The sequence below is a fragment of the Scatophagus argus genome, chromosome 8 (assembly GCF_020382885.2).
Source record: "Scatophagus argus isolate fScaArg1 chromosome 8, fScaArg1.pri, whole genome shotgun sequence".
NCBI classification, from domain to species: Eukaryota; Metazoa; Chordata; class Actinopteri; family Scatophagidae; genus Scatophagus; species Scatophagus argus.
In genome coordinates this window covers 21,867,315-21,888,584 of record NC_058500.1, presented here as the reverse complement: position 1 = coordinate 21,888,584, position 21,270 = coordinate 21,867,315, and the positions used below count along the sequence as shown (strand labels likewise).

At 40.5% G+C, this 21,270-nt stretch overlaps 2 protein-coding genes across 2 annotated transcripts; both read right to left on the bottom strand.

Moving 5' to 3' along the window:
* Positions 1-9,474: 9,474 nt before the first annotated feature.
* LOC124063277 (keratin, type I cytoskeletal 18-like) lies at positions 9,475-12,850 on the bottom strand. Its single transcript, XM_046396744.1, has 7 exons — positions 12,208-12,850; positions 11,529-11,611; positions 11,290-11,446; positions 10,929-11,093; positions 10,714-10,839; positions 10,063-10,286; positions 9,475-9,763 (listed from the first exon to the last, which is right to left on the bottom strand). The coding sequence occupies exons 1-7, from the start codon at positions 12,613-12,615 to the stop codon at positions 9,637-9,639; spliced, it is 1,290 nt and encodes a 429-aa protein (XP_046252700.1). The 5' UTR covers positions 12,616-12,850; the 3' UTR covers positions 9,475-9,636.
* A 1,354-nt stretch (positions 12,851-14,204) lies between these two features.
* On the bottom strand, positions 14,205-20,076 carry krt18a.1 (keratin 18a, tandem duplicate 1). Its single transcript, XM_046396743.1, has 7 exons — positions 19,537-20,076; positions 17,529-17,611; positions 16,941-17,097; positions 15,617-15,781; positions 15,376-15,501; positions 14,940-15,160; positions 14,205-14,801 (listed from the first exon to the last, which is right to left on the bottom strand). The coding sequence occupies exons 1-7, from the start codon at positions 19,966-19,968 to the stop codon at positions 14,687-14,689; spliced, it is 1,299 nt and encodes a 432-aa protein (XP_046252699.1). The 5' UTR covers positions 19,969-20,076; the 3' UTR covers positions 14,205-14,686.
* Between the last annotated feature and the right edge of the window lie 1,194 nt (positions 20,077-21,270).

Sequence of the window (21,270 nt, the reverse complement as noted above, 5' to 3'; positions counted from 1 at the left end):
ACAAAACTCACAACTTCTCAGAACATCCTGGGTAAAGAAAGTACAAACACCCCAAAATTCCACTTAAGTGCAGTACTAGAGTAAATGTGCTTAGTTACATCTCACCACAGTCTGTATATAATAAATACATTCTCATCTTGGTTTCACTTGTTTTAAGTTTTGAACTTTTTCATCTACTAGCAATATGGCTCAGCTCCATTGGATAGTCAGCTGGTCTGCTGATCCACCACTTAAATCCAGACTGAAAGATTTCAGTGATTATTGTATGGATTGCCCTGAGATTTGTACATTTATAGTCCACTGAGGATGAATCCAACTGATCTGATGTTCAGATGACCCAAGTGTGACACTTTGGGTTTAGTTGAAAAGTGGTGGGGACATAAGGGAATTTGTTTTGTGGTTTTTAATTAGTGTCATGCCTATAAAACCCAGGTCTCTGCATATAATATGAGTGCACAAAATAGTATCTGTGAGTGAAAAAGCAACCTCACATTGGAGCATTTCTACTCTTCCTTCTTTAACTTGATATATTGACCATGACCTTTGGCTGGTGTGATCACTGACACAGTCGAAAAAACTTTGCTAGTTTTTTTTTTTCCTTTTAAATGCCCATTTAAATATGGCACTCATTGTCTAAATAAGGAATCTGCTCATTTATTTCACCCTGGATAAATATATGAAGCCACACGATTTCATTAGGCATCAATGCACACCATAAACATGGACTTGGGAAAATTCACCATGCAGCTTGGAAATGAGTATATATATATATATATATGTCCATCTGGAAGTGGTTAACACTGTGGCCCAAATCATGGGGTGTTGAGAGTCATAGATGGGGACATTTGACCATGGGCTTATACATGATTTCAGTTTTAGTGCAAGTTTGACAATGGTGGAAAAAAAACTGACACCTGACCATTTCTCTCCAAGCCGATGGCCTCACTTGCCAGCTTTTGTCAGAGCTTTTACATTAGATGAAGATAGTTTGACTCCCTCTTCTCTGTCCATCTCATTTCCTTTGTCTTTCCTTTCTCTCCTTTCTTTTCTTCTTTCTCTCATTTGTTCAAGTTTGTCCTTTCCTCTTTTCTCCCATTTTCTCTCCTGCCTCCTCTCTCTCTATTCTTATTTACCTTCCTTTGCTCTCGTCTGTCCTGCGACCCTGACAGATAAGCGGTATAGAAAATGCATGGATGCTCTTATCTGCTGTCTCGTCACATCTTTTATTTTCCAGGCTTTGATGTTTTCACTGAACTCCAGAAAAACAGGAAGTTCTAGAATGAAACTGATAAATACACATAAGCATCTTCAAAAACTATGTGTTGTACTTTTGCATTTGCTATCTTTTTTTTTGGTTGTTTTTCCACTTTAAGCCATTAAAAGACTTTCAGCTGTTAATTCATTTAATTAGTGTTGATATATCATACAACATACTACATACTTTTACATACTGTGTATTTATTTATTTATGACAATTTATTTTGCTGCTCAGTAAGAAACATTTGTTAGGAAAGTAATCAAGTAAGAAATCAAGTAATCAACCAAGTAATTAAGCATGAGCAACAACCTGCCCCCAGTGCTGATTGAGAGCAAAGCATTTCATTTATTTATTCTTAACAAATTCTGCATATGTACTCCCATTTGAAAGATGAAAGAAGATGAAAGTGACATATTTTGTCATTGGAGGGAACTCACTCCAACGAAATTCGTGCTCTGCATTTAACCCACCCAAGTGACGTGCACACACACACAGCAAACCCGGGACAGTGGGCGACCACGTGCAGCGCCCGGGGAGCAGTGGGGGTTAGGTACCTTGCTCAAGGGTAAGTGGCTGAGTGACACTTTTGCATGTGTCATCTACGCACACAAAGATTATATGTGATTTATGTACAAAGATACCATACATAAGAAGTTATTAATTATTATTTATGCAGAGCTTTGTAGTTGAGTTAGATAGCTAGTTAGGTAGATGTTATTTTATGTTGTCTATTTTATGTTTATGTTTATTTTTATATTTCTTTTATATATATATGTGTGTGTATCACTGTTTTTGTCCCCTGTTGTTGTAACGCTGCAATTTCTCCTTTGTGGGACAAATAAAGGTTTTCTTATCTTATCTTATTCTAAAAGCATCATTATCCACATCTGACATCAGTCTCATTATTTTTTGCAGTGTTAAGTGTACATTCTAACTGTTTTGACTTTGTTGTCATGGCAACATAGTAAAAACAGTGAAAGAGGATCTCCGAATGGACCTGACCTTAGACCCACAACTGTACAGGCACCAACCAGCAAGATTAATAAGCCTACAGCTCGTCTTCTTTCTGGGTCTTTGTGCTTGTTCCCACTCAGTAGACAAAACCCAAAACCCCCCAAAACATCCTGTGTAAACAGTGACGTCAGGTTAACATCTGAGGGCCCTTTTCTTTTCTCAGAGTATATAGGCAAGTGAAAGGTTTGTAAGACAAAACCTCTTCATGAAAGGAATGCTCAAGGTTTTTCTAAGAGCAAAGCCATTTACAAAGAACAACACACACAATGGGCTACTCTGGGTTTAAATGGAGCGCATAAGGGGGCCAAACCTGCTCACTAATCTCTCTCGACTACCAACAACAGCAAAGCCTCATGTTGCTCAGGCCTACTACTGTGTACTTTGTCATACTGGTGTTAGAACTGACTTAGCTGTGTGCACATTTTGCTTCATGTGGAGTTCAACAAACAAAAAGAGACAACTTTACCTGACAGTAACAATGTAACCTGCATATTTTGTGTGTTATCCAGCTTTCCTTTCACATATATAACTTGTATATAATTTGTATCCATGCTAGGAGTGTAGCTCTCAAGATGGCAGATTTGGTCCGCGGTTGGTTTGTTGGCCCACCACTTTAGCCCAGACTGAAATACCGCAACTATTGATACTCTAGACGAAGAGGGTAAACAACGTAAACATGGGTGACCAGCTGAATGTGAACAAGGAAGCATTGTAGATGTGTAATATGCTCTCATCCCAGCTTGTCACAAACCTGAGCATTGTTATGCCCTTGTGCATTTCCTCCAGTAGCACATGGTACCTTGAAATGCAAAGACTTCCTATCACAAAGCCTTTCTAGAATGAAACTGCACTTTGGATAAGTTTAGGCACAAAACTAGGAGGTTGGGTTTAGGTAAAGATCGGTGATGTATTTTTGATTTCGCACAGGACGTGAACTCCAGTCTCCTGGGTGCAGGTCGTGTGTGTGACCTTCCTCTCAATCCCCACATCTTGTGTTGTGCTGTGCTCTGACATGCATGTGCTTGCATTGGAACTACACTACAGCCTTGTGTGTCTCATTCAGACATGCAAAGGTGCTTTCTACATCTAGATGACACACAGATGGACATGCCAAAAAAGTTGTATTTGAAGGCCCTGGGAATGACACCAAGCTCAAATGTGAGTTATTTAGCATGCTGACGATAGCATTTGACCCAAAACATCACTGTGACCAAATATAGACTCACAGAGCTGCTAGCATGATTGTTGAGTCTATCTTGTTTTTGTATCTAGCAGATTTGCAGATTTGACGTTATGTGCAGCACAGAAGAAAAACAAGCAGACACGATCTGTGGGAATGTTGGCTTTAAACACATGAATCAGAATTTAACAGCGGGTCAAATTGTTCAGGCTAATATTCTTTCTGTAGCTCTAGGTTGTTTTTCACCATCTTCTGAGACATAACATTTCAGTCTTAGTCACCAGCCAATCAGCTGTCTGCTGTCTAATTCAATTAGTATTCATCTTTAGATTGAATGAATTGGCTGCAAAAATTTAACAAGATGGTCAAAAAAAAATAATTTAGAAGAAATTATCAATTTCCTCATTTAGGTATGAACTCTTCATGGACTGATCAGTTAGTATATTAAGTTATTCAGAGCTGTCACCTCACAGCACTGAGGTCCTGGGTTTGAGCCCACTTTCTGTGTGGAGTTTGCAATTCATGCTGCATATGTGTGGGTTCCCGCTGGCATCCTCCCACAGTTAAAACACATGCATTTTAGGTGTCTTTAAATTACCCATAGGTGTGATTGTGAGCATGAATGGTTGTTTGCTTCTGTCTAACCAGGGTTAGTGGATAAGTGGTTATAGATAATGATAACATCCTGTGTACAGCAGAATGGGACCAAACATACAGCAAAGATATTTCCAATCCGTTTTCAGTTATTATGTGGGAAACCACCAGATGCTAACTGATGATTCTTTCTGGCACTTAACCAGTACTGGTGTTTTTGGTGACTTCATTCCCCTCTTAAATGCATCTGGTTTTATGAAAGATCATTAAAGAGTCACACCCCTTATGTTTCACGTTCTCACACTTTCTTATCTACTTAGATTTAGATTTCACATTGAGGAAACAAGCTAAAGCTTTATCAAGATCTTTTGTATGCTAGCAAAGTGCAGGGACATTAAGGTGTGCCTGTGTGTCTCTGTGGATTGTGTGTCTCTCTGTGTGTGTATTTTGTTTATCTGTGACTGTTCCTGGGCATGCTGTTATGATAGGGGGTTATTCCAACCTTAGGAATGCTTTAAATGCAGCCTCTCCCTTCCTGTGATGGAATTCCTCCCATCAAAAAAAGCACTGCCAAATTACAAACAGCATCCTGTAGTGAGGGGATTATATGGGGTTAGATAAAGAGAATTAATAAGGAAACATAGAAGTCTCTGTACAAATTGTCATGGCTGTCATGAAGAACTGTCTGAACTTGGTGAGCATGTTAAAGTCAATCAAAAACCACAACAGGGACTTCCAGTTACATTTAAAAAAGAAAGACCATTTTTTTAAAAATCATCTTTAGAGGAAATGAGAGAGATGACATCATTTAATAAATCTTGCAATTACAACAAAATCATTTACGTTTAAAAATAATGCTGTGGACAGCAATTTCGCGAAAAAAAATTCAGGATGAGAGGTTCTGTCAGTCACACTCCATGAAACCATGGTCCACCGTGGATCTTGTGAATGGGAGGGTGTACCAGGGAGGGTGGAGAGAAAGGTTAAGGTGGAGCTGGCTCTGTGGCTTTTGAGGAGACAAATTTGTTGCTCCTTCTTCCCACTAAATGCTGCTAAAAAGTCCATATGGCTAAATTTACACCTCACACTAGTAACAGTCTATAGTTCGCTGATTCGTCTTCTTCTTGAAAATGAAATTCTTCTGTAATATTACACGCATGGTTAGTGACCCAGTTGCTCAACATTGGTATTCTTTCAAACAAAATTTGTAGCTTTGAAATGTGTACAGAGTTGTTTTGTCCTTTTGTGTACACTACAAAGATTGTTAAACCATGAACTGTACCATATGATGATTGTTGGTGAAGCTATATGATCTTTTATTAGATCTTTCACTAAATCTAAATCACTAAACTTTCCCACCACTGACCTCAAAATAGAGCAACACAGTCCCTTTGGCCGCTTTAATCATTTTCCCTTTGCTCTGAAATGTGAGTTAGTTACTCATTAAGAACAATGTCAAGGTTAGTGTAGCTGCTTCGGATTCAAACATATGTGATCCAGATAAGTTCGCTTGTTTGAAAGGAAAGACTGTGACTCTGCTATTTCACGAAGAGAAAATTTTAACTCACTGAACTCTGCTTTGGAACATTTTTCTGCTACAGTTTTAGTTGATTCATCCACACCAGGGAGCTGCACTGCTGTATTTTTAGTGGAGCACAGGCGGTAATCATCTTACTCCTTTGGGCGTATGGTTGGGTCTTTCTGGTCACCAAGTTTTTTTTTTTTTGGTGAGTTTCCACGGAAACCAGACAAATGAGTCACTCAACAAGTTTGGCCAACTCAGCTTTTCAGCTAGGGGCGGATGAGTCTCAGGTTGCCAGCTCTCTCTCTCTCTCTCTCACCACGCAACGGGACTGGAAAATGAAAATGGGGAGAGAAAACGGTGGCTGGCTGGTGGCTCACTGCCCAGTTCTGTTCTTACTTAATCTGCCCTCCTCCTCCTTCTGTGCCTCCTCCACGTCTTCGCTCTCCCACACTCCTGTTTTCCCTTTTCATCACTCTTTCAGTTTCTTCCATTTTCTGCCACATTCTTTTCTTTCACATTTACTTTATTTGCCACAATCCCTTGTACCCTTTTTTTCTGCCACCTCTCCAATCAAACTCCACAGCCGAGACTTACAGTAACTGCTTAAAATATAGATTTTCTGTTCCCAAAAGAAGTTGTTTAAGGTGATATTGTGTCTGTGAGGTTTTAAGAGGCATAAGATCTCATTTCATGAGTCAGCCTATCACTGAGCAGATCATTTACTCACCACTGTTGGACTTTGATTGTAGCTTTTGAGCAGAAATGCTCCCTGCTCCCATGTTATATATAGTATACATCTAAAGTGGACATTCTGTCAGTTGTTCTGTCAGTTCATCCTGCAGCTTTAGTCACTATTTTGAACGTTTTCTCTCTCTCCTGCCATTGCTTGCATTTCTCTCTTGCTACTTTTTCGTTACTTTTCCAACACTTAATTCGTCCCTCATGTCTCCAAACACACACAGTCACACACCACACCCTTCCCCCTCATTTCTCTCCCTCTTTTGCTTCCACTGGGAGGAGGCCCAGCAGGCTGGGAGCACTGCATGACTGACACACCCAGCAGATGTGTGGGGTAAAGGGAAACATCCAGAATGTGTGTTATTTGTGTGTGTGTGACAGAGAGGGAGAGCAATTATTCATAGTTTATCTACGTTAAGACTGGTAACTGTTTTACAAGGAAAAAGAGATTAAACAGCAGTCATAGTCATGACCTGTCGTGACTGACTCATGCACAGCTTGAAGAGAGTTCTGAATGAACTTCTACATTCCAGCTAAAACTGTTTATCTTAACTCACGATAGCTGCAGATTATCCTTTACAGGCCCTCTGCAGTCCCATCAAATTAAAAAAGCAGGCCGTTTGTGAACTTCTGCACATGTGGTACAACGGGCTTGCAACACTTGCTGTGCAGAGGCTAACTTTATTATGTATTCAAATTCTGGAGATTGCAACATTTATCTGAGAATTAGCTGGAAACACTCAGGGACAAACACGTCACCACCTTTACAAATCACAGGATTACAGCCCTTTTTGAATGGAGAATTGGGATCTGTTTTATTTATTTGTTTATTTTTGTCTTTTCGTGAGGTGTTTCAGAAATAACTTGTGGCGATATGTACAAGGGATTCATTGTCTCAGCTGCCGTGAAATGTCTCACCAAAGTCACATATTTAGCTTGATTTACATCTAAAGAACAGGCTCAGAGTTTGTCTGTCGTAATACAACTGTCCATGCCGTGTGTTTGTTGAAGGAGTGTTGTAATCGTACCACTTTCCCATAGTGGCAGTGAAGTGGTAACCTCCCATCTGTACTACACTACACTACACAGCACTATGAGGCTTCATATTAGCTCAGTTATCAAGTTTTTTATACTATGAATTTCACACTTTTTAGATTCCATTGACAATTCTTCCTTGCTGAGATGCAGTGGAGGGGTACATCCTGATTGTGGCTGAATGTTTGCTGCTTTAAATGTGACCATCATCATGAAGATACCCACTTGATTCGTGTAACTCAGACTATCATTATAAATTCACTATTCTTCTGTGACACATACACTGTGATAGTATTGTAGGAATGTTTGGGCATGTAATTTTTTTTTTTTACCTTTAACTGAAACTGACTTTATTGACATTAAGCTGCACCTCATAAGTGGTTTTGAGCAATGGGTATTTCAGATTGTTCCACCAGGTATTCTGTGACTCACCACCCAACCCAATGGGTATTGCAGTGTGCAGATCTTTTTTCAAATCTTCTTTTATGTCAACGTCATTGTATTTGCAAAAATGAAGAAAGCCTAAATGGCTCTGATAATGGAATTTGAGAGTTAATTTTCCCTCTGCTGTACACTAGGTTCCTCTGTGAGTTATGACTAAGTAAAGTGAATCCTCAGCGGGCCTCCTCTGTCTGTGCAGAGAGAAAGGTATTGTTCACCCTGCTCTCCGTGGGGCCTGAGGAATTACAAGCATGCAGTAGAGATGTGCACTTGCCCTTCTCTTCCCCCTAATGCATCCCTCCATCTTTTTTACCCTTTCTCTGGAATTCCCTGTCTCTCTTGTTTGTCTTCTCAGCTTCTGTCAGCAAGGCCGGAGTACGAAACATGTGGCTGCAACAAAATTGTCAGGGAAGACAACTTCTTCATCCATAACAATAGACAGAGAGACTGGCATGAGGAGCCACCCACAGCAGGCACACTTTCACACACTTTACACAATAACAGCTATAGGGTGTACAACATCGTGCTGGAAACTGGCACCAATTGGGAAACTATAACTAACTGTGAGATGTAGTTGGGAAACCAGCTGATTAGAATCTGGCAGAATGATTAACGGTGCTGTCTGTGGAATGTTGAAACTGAGTGTTTCCTAAAAAAAGTGACATTGTGATGATGGATAGTGGATTGATTTCGAAAGGCTGAGTTCAAGCTTTATAGTTGTCTTCTAATGTTCGGAAAGCCCCAGCCAATTGCCAAAATTTGTTGTTCCCCACATCTCTATTAACAACATATGAATGTGCTATTAACTTGAAGGTATGCGGTGATTAAGCCGAGACCAAAACAGTTCAGTTTTTTTTTTTTCTGTATCAAAGAGTACACAGGAATTAGACTGACTAATGTGAATGTAAATAAAGAAAAACAGAGACACAGGACTGCTTGAACATGGCATGGGAATAAGGCCTTCTGCTTGTTATGGGACAAGGCTAAAGAACTGCAGGTCAGGATGTGAATTTCTCAGAAGCTGAAAGAATTTCCCGCACTCACAGTAGACTTGGGTGTGTGGGAGGTTGCTGGCAGGAGGTCAAACTGCCAACAGTGTCCATGTGCATGAAAGGGGACCTGACTTACATGGAATATGTGTGCAAGCTGAGGTTGTATAATGTATGATATATATTTTTTAATGTTTTAAAAGTCATTTTCAGCTTTATTTCCTTGTTTTCTTTGCAGTCTGCAATTGTTATCCGCAAAGTAACTGAGGTTATCAAGTGGAGTAAAAAGAAACATATTTCCCTCTGAAATGTGGTGTAGTAAAAGTATAAAGTTGGTTTTATTAAATAAAGCATAAAATATAAATCCTCAGATACAGTTTAAATAAGTACGTTACTTGAATAAATGTATTTAATTACTTTCCATGAGAGTTGAGGCAGTGTCTTCCTGGAGTCTTGCCATCACTGTGAGGCAGTCAGAAAACCAGGAGAAGAAGAATGAAGAAATAGAGCTGCACGTAACCACAGACTATGGAATAGAATGAATTCATTACTGAGGCTTTAGGAGTGCTGGTAGGCAGATTCTTACCTATGCGTAGAGCCATGCTAGTTGCCCCCCCCCCCCCCAGTCTTTATGCTAAGCTAAGCTAAAAGAAAATTGAATTATTCACCAATCACCTGTAACATTAATACCACGTGCTGAATATTTTGTAGGTCTCCTTTGTACTGCCAAAACAGCTCTGAGCAGTAAGGGGAACGGTCATGGGACCTCAGGGGATATTTAAAGCTAAACAAACAGCCACAGGCATGATGGTACACTCTCTGTTGACTTTATTTTTGTTGCAAATAATTTCTTATTCAGTTTTTATACAACAACCTTTTCACTGGATTTGACATCCTTGCTCTCTGACACCACTTTGCCATCCACCAGAGTCTGAGTGACTGTCACCACCTTGGTCTGGACTGTCTTCTGATCAATTGCATCCTCTAGCCTGCCAAAAATGAACACACAAGTAAAATCAATACTACCTAGGGTTATCTTTGTTATGAGTGAAACTGGATTTAGTACTACTTTATACACTACAGTAAGATCCGTGCCCTCACTCTAGACATGCATCTTGTGTATTAAAGTTATGTGGTATCCACATGCTGAAATTTAAAGGATGAGTTTACTTGTACTTTCCTTATCAATGTCTCTTCATATTTGCATATTAGCGATGATACTAGATTCATTTTTACAAGCAGTTTGTAACCATTCCACCCAAACCTTCTACCTCCTCCTTGTACTCACTTTAAGGCTCCCTCACCGTCCAGCAACCTCCTGTACTCTGCAATCTCAGCCTCCAGTTTCACCTTGATGTTGAGTAGTTGCTCATACTCTGTTGTGTTGTTCTGAATGTCATTGCGGATCTTAGTGAGCTCCTCCTGCAGCCTCACGATGATCGAGTTGTACTTCTCCACCTCTGCATTATACCGCATCTCAGTGTCACGCAGAGTGGCCTCCAGGGCTGCTTTCTGTTGAGAGGTGAAAAAAAAAAGTTTGGCTATGCAATTAACTGATGAGGTAGAGAAACAGAATGGCTCTTATCAAGAATTGGATGAAATGTTCTATATTAGTCACATTAGTTTAATGAAACTACATTTAGCTACAGTAGTTAGCTTAGCTTGGCTGAAAATGGACAACAAAATCCTCCTGAAAATGTGACTGAGGCTCACACGTTATGCACTGTAAAACCACAACCTGTTGTTCTTGGCTTCATATTTAATGCACACAAATGACAGCGGCGTCTATCTACTCTTCTAGCTCTCTGCAAAAATGTGAATAAGCTGATTTAACCAACTTAGCTATTAGACATGATAGAGAGGGAATATTAATGGAAGGTTAAATCTGAAAATATAACCAGTGGTGTAGTAGTACCAGTTATGTAAATCTGGATATTACCATACTAAGTGCAGACTGCAGTTCAATGTCCAGCGCCTGAGACCTCCTCCTGGTTTCAGTCAGCACACTTGTGACTTCCTTCAAAGCTGTTGTACTCTCAGCCACTTGGACCTGAACCTCTGTCATCTAGAGACAAGATAAAACACAGGTATTACATAGAGAAAGTACTTAACAAACATCGATAGCTGAAATGTGAACATGCACTGACAAGTTACCTGAGATTCATGCCATGCTTTGACCTCGTCCTGGTTCTTCAGTGCTATCCTCTCATACTTAGCCCTCATCTCCTCCATGATCCTGGCAAGGTCCTGTCCTTTAGGAGCATCAACATCCACCTGAACACCAGCCTGGGTGATCTGTGCACGTAATTCAGCAACATCCTGTTGAGGGAGAAACTGAACAAGGTTAGTGGGGTTGTCCTTTGCAAAGAGGTTAAGGAACAATAAGGTTTTAGATAATATTTACAGTCCTATTTACAGTAGCATTGGAATTAATTGGTTTTTCTCATGAATAAGTGCTGCTTAGCTGGATTGGCTTAAGGCAGCATACAAATAATTTCTGACTGTCATCCCTCACCGCCTCATGGTTCTTCGTTAGGCTGATCAGCTCTTCCTTCAGAGACTCGATGTCGCTCTCCAGGTGCAGGCGAATAATGTTGGTGTCATCCAGAAGCTTCCTCAGTCTGGCCACATCGGCCTCCACCGTCTGACGCATGGACATCTCATATTCCATCCTAATAAAAAATACTGAATGTCAAATATGTTCACTCTGGATGGAGATCCTGTTTCATTTTGTATACAAAGCTGAGCACTCACTTGACTCTGAAGTCGTCTGAGGCGAGGCGTGCATTGTCAAGTGTGATAGCTAGATGTGCATTGTCCTTAATCGTTCCAAAAATCTGAAACAAATGAAACAGTTTTTTTTTTTTTCAGTGTGTGAAATACAAACAGAATGCACTTAGTGTTTTCTCACTTTCTCAATTTGATGGATTGTAAAGTAACTTTCAGTTTGATAAGATATGTTGGTGGAAGAACACGCCTTCAATAACACACTGGGGTTATAAAAGGACAAAGCAGGTTATCTTGTCTCTCAAAGTGTGACAACGAGATACAGATAAGAGAGGATAAGAGTGTACAGGAGATAAATATTGTGACTTTTGCTCCAATATTATGTGATGAAAGTAGACTGAGATCTTGGTCAGTAAAGAGTTTTTTTTTTCAAAACTTTTAAAAACATCATTCATTTATTTTGTGTGCCTGTGTAAAACTGCATAACATACAGTATTTAGTGACATTTATGCTCTATAAGCATTTCCTTCACTTTGATACAGTGCAATGTCTGTACAAACAGAACGCTGAAGTAGAAGCAGATTGATCACTCTTCAGCCTTCTTTATCGACTTCTTTTTGCAGTTTTGACCTTAGCCATGCACAAATCTTTTTGTTCTTTTTGTTTTACGCATCATGAAGATTGACAGATTAAATTACTGACTCACCTTGGCTCTCAGCTCCTTTATGGTGGCGTCATACTTGCTGTGGTCTTTCCCTTCCATTGGGCCTCTCTTCTCTAAGCACTCTCTGATCTTGATCTCCAGCTTGCTGTTGGCCATCTCCAGATTCCTCACTGTCTCCAAGTAGCTGGCCAGGCGGTCATTCAGGTGCTGCATGGTTGTCTTCTCATTAGCAATGGCCAGAGCTCCATGGGTAGACCCGGAGGACTCGTACTCATACCCACCCCCGAAGCCACTGCCAACCCGTGTGCCATAGGTGGCAGTTGAGATCCTGGTCCCATGGCCGCCGGCCCCTCCACTGACGCTGTAGGCATAGGCCCTCTCTTGTAGAGGTCTGGTTGTGTTTGTCATATAGATACCAATGCCTTGAGAATTCTGGCGTTTAATCTCCATTGCTGAATAAAGTGTGCTGATCAATCAGAAGAAGAAGAGGTGTGTCCTGGCACAGAGGGGTTTGGTAGCTAAGTGGAGAATGGAGGAAAGTCTCAGGGCCTTATATATCACTCTGAAAGGCAATATTCCTCCCTGCCACTCCCCTGCCATCTATATAACATTTTTACCTTTAGCCTTCTTGCTTAGACTTTACCCCAGTAACACCCAAGGTATGCTGACATTTTTATATTGATAGTGCATAGTAAATGAACTGTATCTATGGAAACGATGATATCAACAGCAGCAAAGATCAGACTGGCCACGTACTGTATTGTTGTCCAAAACAATTAAGAACTATTATACTGAACATTTTATTTATTCATTTGTTCATCTTCTCTGAATCAGTACATACACCGTGATAATTCGGTAAATACTCGATGAAGAGGTAGGTTTGGACTGCACTGTAGGGACATGTCCCTACAAATATTTTGGGAGGACAGATTTGTCCTTATCAGTATTTCAGCAACTTTGTTTGCATTAGTCATGTTAGATTATTCCAATGTGCCCTCCCTGAGTGTCAAGGCAACCAATTTAAGCATTTGCTTAAATTGACTCTTGATTGAATCTGTCAATCTTAAGCATTTCCAATTTGCTAGCATTTGATTAGCTATATGAACAACAGAAGACTTGAAGGCTCACATCACAACAAATTTGATATTTGAAATATCAGCTGCCTGACAGAAACGAGGCAGTGCTGGCCAGTGTACTGTAAGCTATCAGGGCTGTCAAGGGTCACTGAAAATTTAGTTTTTCGACTTCTAGCAATGTTGATTCAAGCTCGTACCTTTGTCACCAGAGGACAAAATGTGCAATCCACAGCCCTCACGAAATGCACAATTTACTTATGTTTAAGTAAAATGTGCTAGAATCTACAGTGCCACACTGTTTCTTAAAATTATTTAGCCTATTTTATTTTTAATGAAATTACATACTTTTTACCTTTTGGAATCAGCAGGCTTGGCACTGAGTGCTCTAGGCAGGTTAGAAAGTATTAGGTGACAGACAGGTTTTAGCTCTCTCCTGGAATTTGATAACAATAAGAAAAATATAGAGTCACAATAGACTTAGGTGGGTGTTCAGATCTAACAGGAGTAATAGTACCTGATGCCATCAGATTGCCAAAATGCTCAGTGCAAATTTCTGCAATGTAGTGCTTATGGGTAGTGCTATGAGGAAGGACTTTTCAACTTTGGAAAGCTACCATGGCAACAAACATTTCATTCTTCATTTCTACAATATCAGACTAAGCAGCAGAATTATGCCATTCAAGTTACAAAATAGTCTACCAGGAATGTGCCCTTATATGTAATTGGAGTGTACTGCAAACCTGCACTGGCACACCCATTCTGCCAAAGCAGTGGTTTCATGGAAATGGATGAGGGCGCTTTTGAGACTGCACAGTGATTGTAAAGGCAGCAGTGCACCTTATGTGCTTGATTCATTTCATTCATTCATTTTTATTTCTTCTTTGTCATTATGATATAATCTGGGAGTTGATATATTTGATATAAATGATATTTTGTTTTAATAATAGCCATTTCACACCAAGATAAAATTCACGAATGGACTTTATTTTCTTGTCTGAACATGACAGCACGACAGGCAAACTTAACTGGACAGAAAGAAAATGAAAGATGATGAAATATAAAAAAATATTTTGCATGTAATTTTTGCACTCCTTTAATACTTTGAAATATCCAATATCTTCTATAGGTTTGTCTCTGAGAAAACTCACAGTTCCCCAATTTCTGAACTTTTGTAAACATCTGCAGGTCAGCACACAAAGACATAAATAAATCATGATGAAATAAATAAAAGATGGTTTAGTTTTCCACTGATCCAGTTTTTTTTTTTAATCTTCAGCCTGTGGCAGAGCTTTATATCCAGGGAGTCAAACTAATTGCAGGGTTGGTTATTGCTGTACTATAAAAAAAAATAGATTAGAAGAACCCACAGGAAACATAATCAAATTTGTCCAAACGTATGTTAGTGTTATGATGTAGTGACAGCATCAGGTGGTTGCTTTTGGTGTTCAAACGTTCTTGGTTTCTGTGCTGGAGGCAACCACCTTGCCATCCACCAGGGTCTGTGTGACAGTCATCACCTTGGTCTTCACTGTTTTCTGGCTTTGCAGAGCATCCTGGAGGCTGAATAGAAAGATCAAATTAACTGTCAGGCAGTCTCTATTCACTGATTTTTTTTATTGGTGAACTTTGCTTATGCAAGCTGGTTATGCATTAAAATACAATGTCATTCCAGCATCATAGAATGATTGACATGCTTACTTGAAGTCTTCACCGTCCAGCAGCCGTCTGTATGTAGCGATCTCGGCCTCCAGCTTCATTTTTGTGTTGAGCAGCACCTCGTACTCCTGCATCTGCTTCTGGATATTGTTACGCAGCTGTGTGAGCTCTGCTTCCAGGCCCAGGAGGATGTTGTTGAGTGACTCAATCTCCATGTTGTAACGCATCTCTGTGTCCCTCAGCGTACCCTCAAGAGAGGCTTTCTGTGAGACAAGCAAGGGCAAAGAAAAAAAAAGGGTTAAAATTTGACAGTAGACCCAACTGACTGTTGACAGCTCCATAGCAAGGGATCACCAGTGTAAAGCTTGAGTCAACAAATGTGAGAGACATGAAGTGAGAATGCTGAGTTAGGCATTGCAAGGGGTTAACATAAGTGTGTGTTGAGGTAAATGAAGCGTGTGCTGACAGTGCTTCTCACCAGGCTCTTCTGTGACTCTAGTTCGATCTCCAGGGTTTGTATCTGTCTGCGTAGGTCGTTCACCTCTGTCTGGGCACCCTTCAGGGCCTCTGTGTTCTGGGTGACCTGTGTCTGCACTTCTGTTATCTGAAATAATGATCGAGATTAACAGATGTGTAAACTTCAGTCTTAGACTTAACTAATCTGTGCTTGAGAGGGACGTCCATGTTGGCAGATGATAGTTTTACTGATCATCGTTTACCTGCGTTTCATGCCATGCCTTGAGTTCTTCTTGGTTCTTCTGTGCCATCTTCTCATACTTGGCCCTTATTTCTGCCATGATCTGAGCCAGGTCCTGGCCTTTAGGAGCGTCAACATCTACATGGACTCCTGACTTGGAAATCTGGTTACGAAGCTCCATAACTTCCTGTAGAAATAAGAATAGATAGAGAAATTAACAGATCGAAACACAAGTCATAACTTTTTTCTCAGCTGTAGTTCACTTAAAGGGTGCAAATGTCCATTTGTTAAAAATAGAGAGAGCACTGCTTAGATCTTCTGGATTCCACAACTGAATCCTTTTTTTTTTTTTTTTTTTTTTTTTTTTTTTAATTGAGCTTTGACCCAGCTCTGACTCCTGGCCTTCCAACCACATTATGGTCAGGTAAGTAAACTTTTGTCTGTGGAACAAAAACTTCATTCCTTCAGTAAACAAATACTTATGCACTTAAATTATAATCATTTTAATTCTTTGGTGTTCTCTTTGTTGCCAAATACGGATGGGGAATCACTTTTACGATGAGGCTTCCCACAAAATTCACTTACAGATATTTCAGATTTTCTCACAAACCTCGATCTTCCCACTGAAATTGTCTTGTTATGTTTTCAATAACGCCCTGCAGCATGTCAGGATGTGTCAGCTACTGTGACGGCATAGTGCGCAACGTACAAAGCACACATGGTGATGATGTTTAAAGGGATTATTGAGATCAGCTAGTAAACAAATATTTATTGAGGTCTTCTAAAGGAGTGGATGTTTGCTGAAATGATGTCCAGAGGTCTTTTAACAGTGACTGTTGTTAGGAATTTATTAGACTTTGTTGAAAGGGGAACTAAAAGTGTCAACACTGAAGCAAGATGGATACAGCCTTTGACTAATCTTTGAGTTTCACAGACAAAACTGGAGAATAACGTTACATTAAAGAGCCTGAAACCTCTTTTTTGAATTGATTTCTTACAAAAAGTGATGGGGTTTGGGGTTGGTGACGTAATTATGTTCCAATTAGAGAGAAATATTTGAATGAAAATGTGATGACGGTTGTTTGCCACCTTGCACCTTTGCTGCCAGTACTATCAGTCAAATCTTATTAAACTACACCCACACAGTACTGTCAAAGAATAGCTAAGTTGTTGAATGTTAAAACTTTTTAATTCTTACCTTTAAACACTTAAGATTTAAAGTTTTCAGGGCCTTTGAAGTTGAGCTTTCAGAATCAGGTTTATTGCTGGTTGGTTTTCAAGATACAAGGAATTTTCATTGATATTGTGGTTTATAAAGGTAACTTTATTAGCATCATCATACTCACATTTTCATGGTTCTTCTTAAGATGGATGAGTTCCTCTTTCAGCGATTCGATTTCGCTTTCCAGGTTCATGCGGGTCATGTTGGTGTCGTCGATGACCTTCCTCAAACCGACAATGTCGGCCTCCACAGACTGGCGGATGGCCAGCTCAGACTCATATCTAAACAGCACAGGGCAAGACAGTGAAGATAACTTCAAAGCCTGGTACAGCTGCTCAGATTCACACAGACTGGGATGATTTTGTAAATGTACTCATCAGAACTTGTATCAATTGGATAACCAAATGACTGGACCTATACATCTTTGTATGTTTTTTTCCCTTAAATATGCATTATCTGGTCATAATAGAATACTCCACACCTTTATTTGACTGCTGTGTTTGCTATGACGTTTAATTTATGACACAACTGAAACGTTCCCATCAGAAGTGATGCAAAGGTGATGATTTATGACTACAAGACAATTAACTGTCTCTTTAGATCATGACACCATGTATTCATCCGTCATCCCACTACGCAATACACCAGGGTGTGCCTGCAGCTGTCTGGGTTAGTATTTTACGATCTCAGTGTTACTGTGGGTGGGACTTACTTCACTCTGAAGTCATCGGCTGCCAGGCGAGCGTTGTCGATGTTGAGAACCAGGCGGGCATTATCAGTCGTGGCATCAAACACCTGGAGCAGGTTTACAAAAAGAGAAGGTTATTCAGATTGCAAGCTGAGCACAGGGGATGAAAAACTTGTTTTTTAATTTATTATATTAATTTTTGAATTACAAGCAGAGGGTACTAATATACACACATATGACTTGTGTTTATTTCAGTGAGATACAGCTTGTACTAATAGGTTTAGTGACGGCTTCAAAAAACAGATGGTTGCAGTGTTTGTTTTAGCAGTCACAGTACGGTAGATACGGGCTGGGATAGAAAGCAGGGGCGGCATCCAGGTGACAAAGTCCATTTAGCCAATCAGTGGCTGCCAGGCAGCAACTGTCCTGTCGCTGCTGGGAAACAGGATCTAACCTGTCAGCAGGCCAGATGTGATTTGCATGAGGAAGGTGGTGATGGTAGTTGTGGTTGTGTGTGTGTGTGTGTGTGCATGCTTGGTCATGTGATTGCGCATGCATGTATGTGTTTGCATGGATGGCTGACTGTGCGTGCTTTGTTGGACTAGTATGTTTTAATATTGCTGTGAAAGTCTGTATTTTCTCAGATGGTGGTTGAGGCTAAGGGTACTATTTGAGTGATTTTTGAATGACTCCAAATAAGAATTAGGCAATTTTGACCCTGGGATGTTTGGATGAAGTGAAGCCTTAGGCTGTTAGTATAATAAACAAAACCTAGTTTTAGTTTTTATGTAGTATTTTGAGAATGATGGAATGCTCAATGATGGATGGAAAACTCCTTCTTCTGTCTTTGCCTCCCATTTTGTCCATTTAATTTGTCATACTTTCAGTGAGGGTTATCTGACCTTGATGCTGCTATCTGGGCTGCTCCCACAAGGAAAAAGATTAGAAAAAAAATATGCTTTTGTGGGCATTCACACTCGCAACAAAGAATCATTTTCCAAAGTTGAACTGCTACAGTAGACACACAGTATTTGGGTGTTTCCAGGTTCCAAGGTGTTTCCAGTTGGGCTGCATTGGACCTAACTGGAATGTTACCTTTGGAGACTGCATTTGATGACAGTCATGAGACTAGCTGTCTTTCAGTCAGATGCTTTTGTGTTTTTTCCTCTCATTCTAACACTCACTGGAGCAAAACCTTGGATGAATGATTAACAAATGTTCCTAGTTGTGTAATGTCTTAATTTACCTTCAGTTCTAAAATTATTTTTACAGTAGTTAACTATGTACGGTGGTTAAACCTATTTGTTCTGGGCACATGAAACTGAAAGTGATATTAATGCCATTCTCAGAGTAATTACTTACTTACGAAAACACACACACAAAGAACTAACAAGCTCCATCTTGAAATATGAGTGAAAGGTGGGTTTCTATTTATTTAGTTTATTATTGTCATTATTATTTCTATTATTTAGTAGTTGCGACTGCACTGCGTGTTCAGCCCCTTTGTCCAGCTGACAATGCACTTTGTTTGTGTTGTTCTAAACAAAGAGGAAAAGGGTAGTTAAAGTCACAATGAATGGGCTTGCAATTTGACCCTTTACAGTCTATCAAGTCCCTATACTTTCTTGTTTTTTTTTCTCTCTGTCTGCTTTCCTGTTTCTCTGACCTGTGATACTTCAACATTCCTCCACCATACTGTTTCCGGTCCAGCCCTCATCCCCCAGCCCATGAGCGTAGCGGCAGGCACTGAGCCGAGGACCAGCAAAAACCCATTAAAGCTCGTTTGTTAGGAAACTATTGAGGTTACAATGAGGTCAGAGGGTACAGAATATAACGCTTTTAACACATGTGCAGGGTAAATACCTTCAAGATGTGTTGACTTATATTTGTCATCTCATTGCTCACTCTGAGTTTCATCTTTCAGTTCATGTATAATACAATACCTCCCTCCCTCCATTTCTCAACTTCCCCGTCATATGCCTTTGTTTAATAAACTTATCACATTCCCCTTCCTTCTATCACCCCTTCTCACCTTCTTCCTCAGGTCGTCCAGGATGGCCTGGTACTTGCTGTAGTCTCTGAAGTCAGGCCCACTCTTCTCCAGGGCCTCCTTGATCTTAATCTCCAGCTTGTGGTTGGCCTGCTCCAGGTTCCTCACCGTCTCCAGGTAGTTGGCCAGCCGGTCGTTCAGGTTCTGCATGGCAAACTTCTCATTGCCCATGATGTCAGCGCTGTTCCCACTGGCACTCATCTGGACACTGCTGGAGAAGCCCCCTGCTCCAGAGCTCATTCCCATCCCGGATCCCAGCCCACTGCGGACGCTGGAGGAGATGCTGATTCTGGCCCCACCGGCCCCACCGTGGATGGTAGGGGCCCCATAGACAGGCCCCGTAGAAGTACGGGTTACTGACATAGCAGGAGACCTGCTACTGGTCGAGGAGCGCATAGAGTATGCAGCTTTCATTGTTGCTGTAGAAACTCAGTGAGAGAGACTGTGAGTAAGAGAGAGAGAGGCACAGGCTGGGCAGGCCAAAATGGGAGCTCACAGACACAAGGCAGGAGGAGAGGGGAAGCTGTTAAACTATATAAACCTTGTGGGCCCTCAGGTCCGCCCCTCAGACCACTCCCCCTCACCCCGAGTCACCTCCCTCTTTTCCACAGGCCCAAACCACAGGACAGCCCAGAGCATGCCTTTGTCCTTCACAACCTTCCTAAGTTGGTAAATTCTGAAGACTCAATGGAATTTAATAACTTTAAGATTTGCAGAATATTGTATATAAAACTAGATATTTTTTATTAGACATGAATTATGCTTGAGTCCAAGAAAATGATTTTGTATTTTCATTTCAACAGTTCCCCCAATTGTTGCTTCTTGGGCAACAATTGAGTTGTATGGCACTGAAATTATTCTGTGGTAAAGACAATAATAGTTTGTAGGATGAATTCCCTGTCAGTTTTAGTCTCTTCAGGGTAGCTATTAATAATAAAAGCAAAAACAACCCCAGCTATAATCTTTCATGATTGCTATCTGTCTAAATTTATATTATGAAAACAGAGTTGTGCTGGTACCTGTTTCCAGCGGGGGGGGGGGGGGGGGGGTATCTCACAATCCCAATAGCTGCCAACAAAGTTGCATAAACAAATATTTCTCATTTTTCCACCTACAGTAGACTCATTAAAACATGCTATCGGTTGCTCCACAGTCCCCACCCTGAAACCAACAATACATCAGTTAGACAGTTGAGACATTCTCAAGAATTCACTTAAGACATGTTTAAGGATTGGTTGATGTGCTTCATAAGAATGATTTCTTCATTGTCTTTAGTCACTGGGTGGGTGAAATCAGGCTATGTCACACCTGGAGAAGGTAGGTGAGATAGGTGAGGTATCTCATTTAAAGGTAAGAGTTCATTTTGTCACCAGGATATCGTAGTCTGATAATTCTATAATATGAATCCCAACATACACGTGTATCAGTTTATTGTGGATTAAATTCATGTATACATCATCTGATAAAGCAACATCTGCACTCATAAAACAGCTTTAATGGGCAGAACCCTTAAAATAAGTTTCTATACCGCTTATCCATCAGGGTCACAGGGGGCTGGAGCATATCCCAGCTGACTACAGGCGAGAGGAAGAGTAAACCCTGGACTGGTCGCCAGCCAATCGCAGGGCTGACACACAAAGACAGACAACCACACACTCACACACTCACACCTAGGGGCAATGTAGAGTAGCCAATTAACCTAATGTGCATGTTTTT

Coding starts and splice junctions, on each gene's coding strand:
- LOC124063277 (XM_046396744.1), bottom strand. CDS start 12,615: ATGGAGATTAAACGCCAGAATTCTCAAGGCATTGGTATCTATATGACA. Junction 11,447..11,528: donor TCAGACGACTTCAGAGTCAA/GTGAGTGCTCAG, acceptor ATTTTTTATTAG/GATGGAATATGAGATGTCCA. Junction 11,094..11,289: donor TAACGAAGAACCATGAGGCG/GTGAGGGATGAC, acceptor CTCCCTCAACAG/GATGTTGCTGAATTACGTGC.
- krt18a.1 (XM_046396743.1), bottom strand. CDS start 19,968: ATGAAAGCTGCATACTCTATGCGCTCCTCGACCAGTAGCAGGTCTCCT. Junction 17,098..17,528: donor GCCGATGACTTCAGAGTGAA/GTAAGTCCCACC, acceptor TGTGCTGTTTAG/ATATGAGTCTGAGCTGGCCA. Junction 14,802..14,939: donor CTGGACGGTGAAGACTTCAA/GTAAGCATGTCA, acceptor CTTTCTATTCAG/CCTCCAGGATGCTCTGCAAA.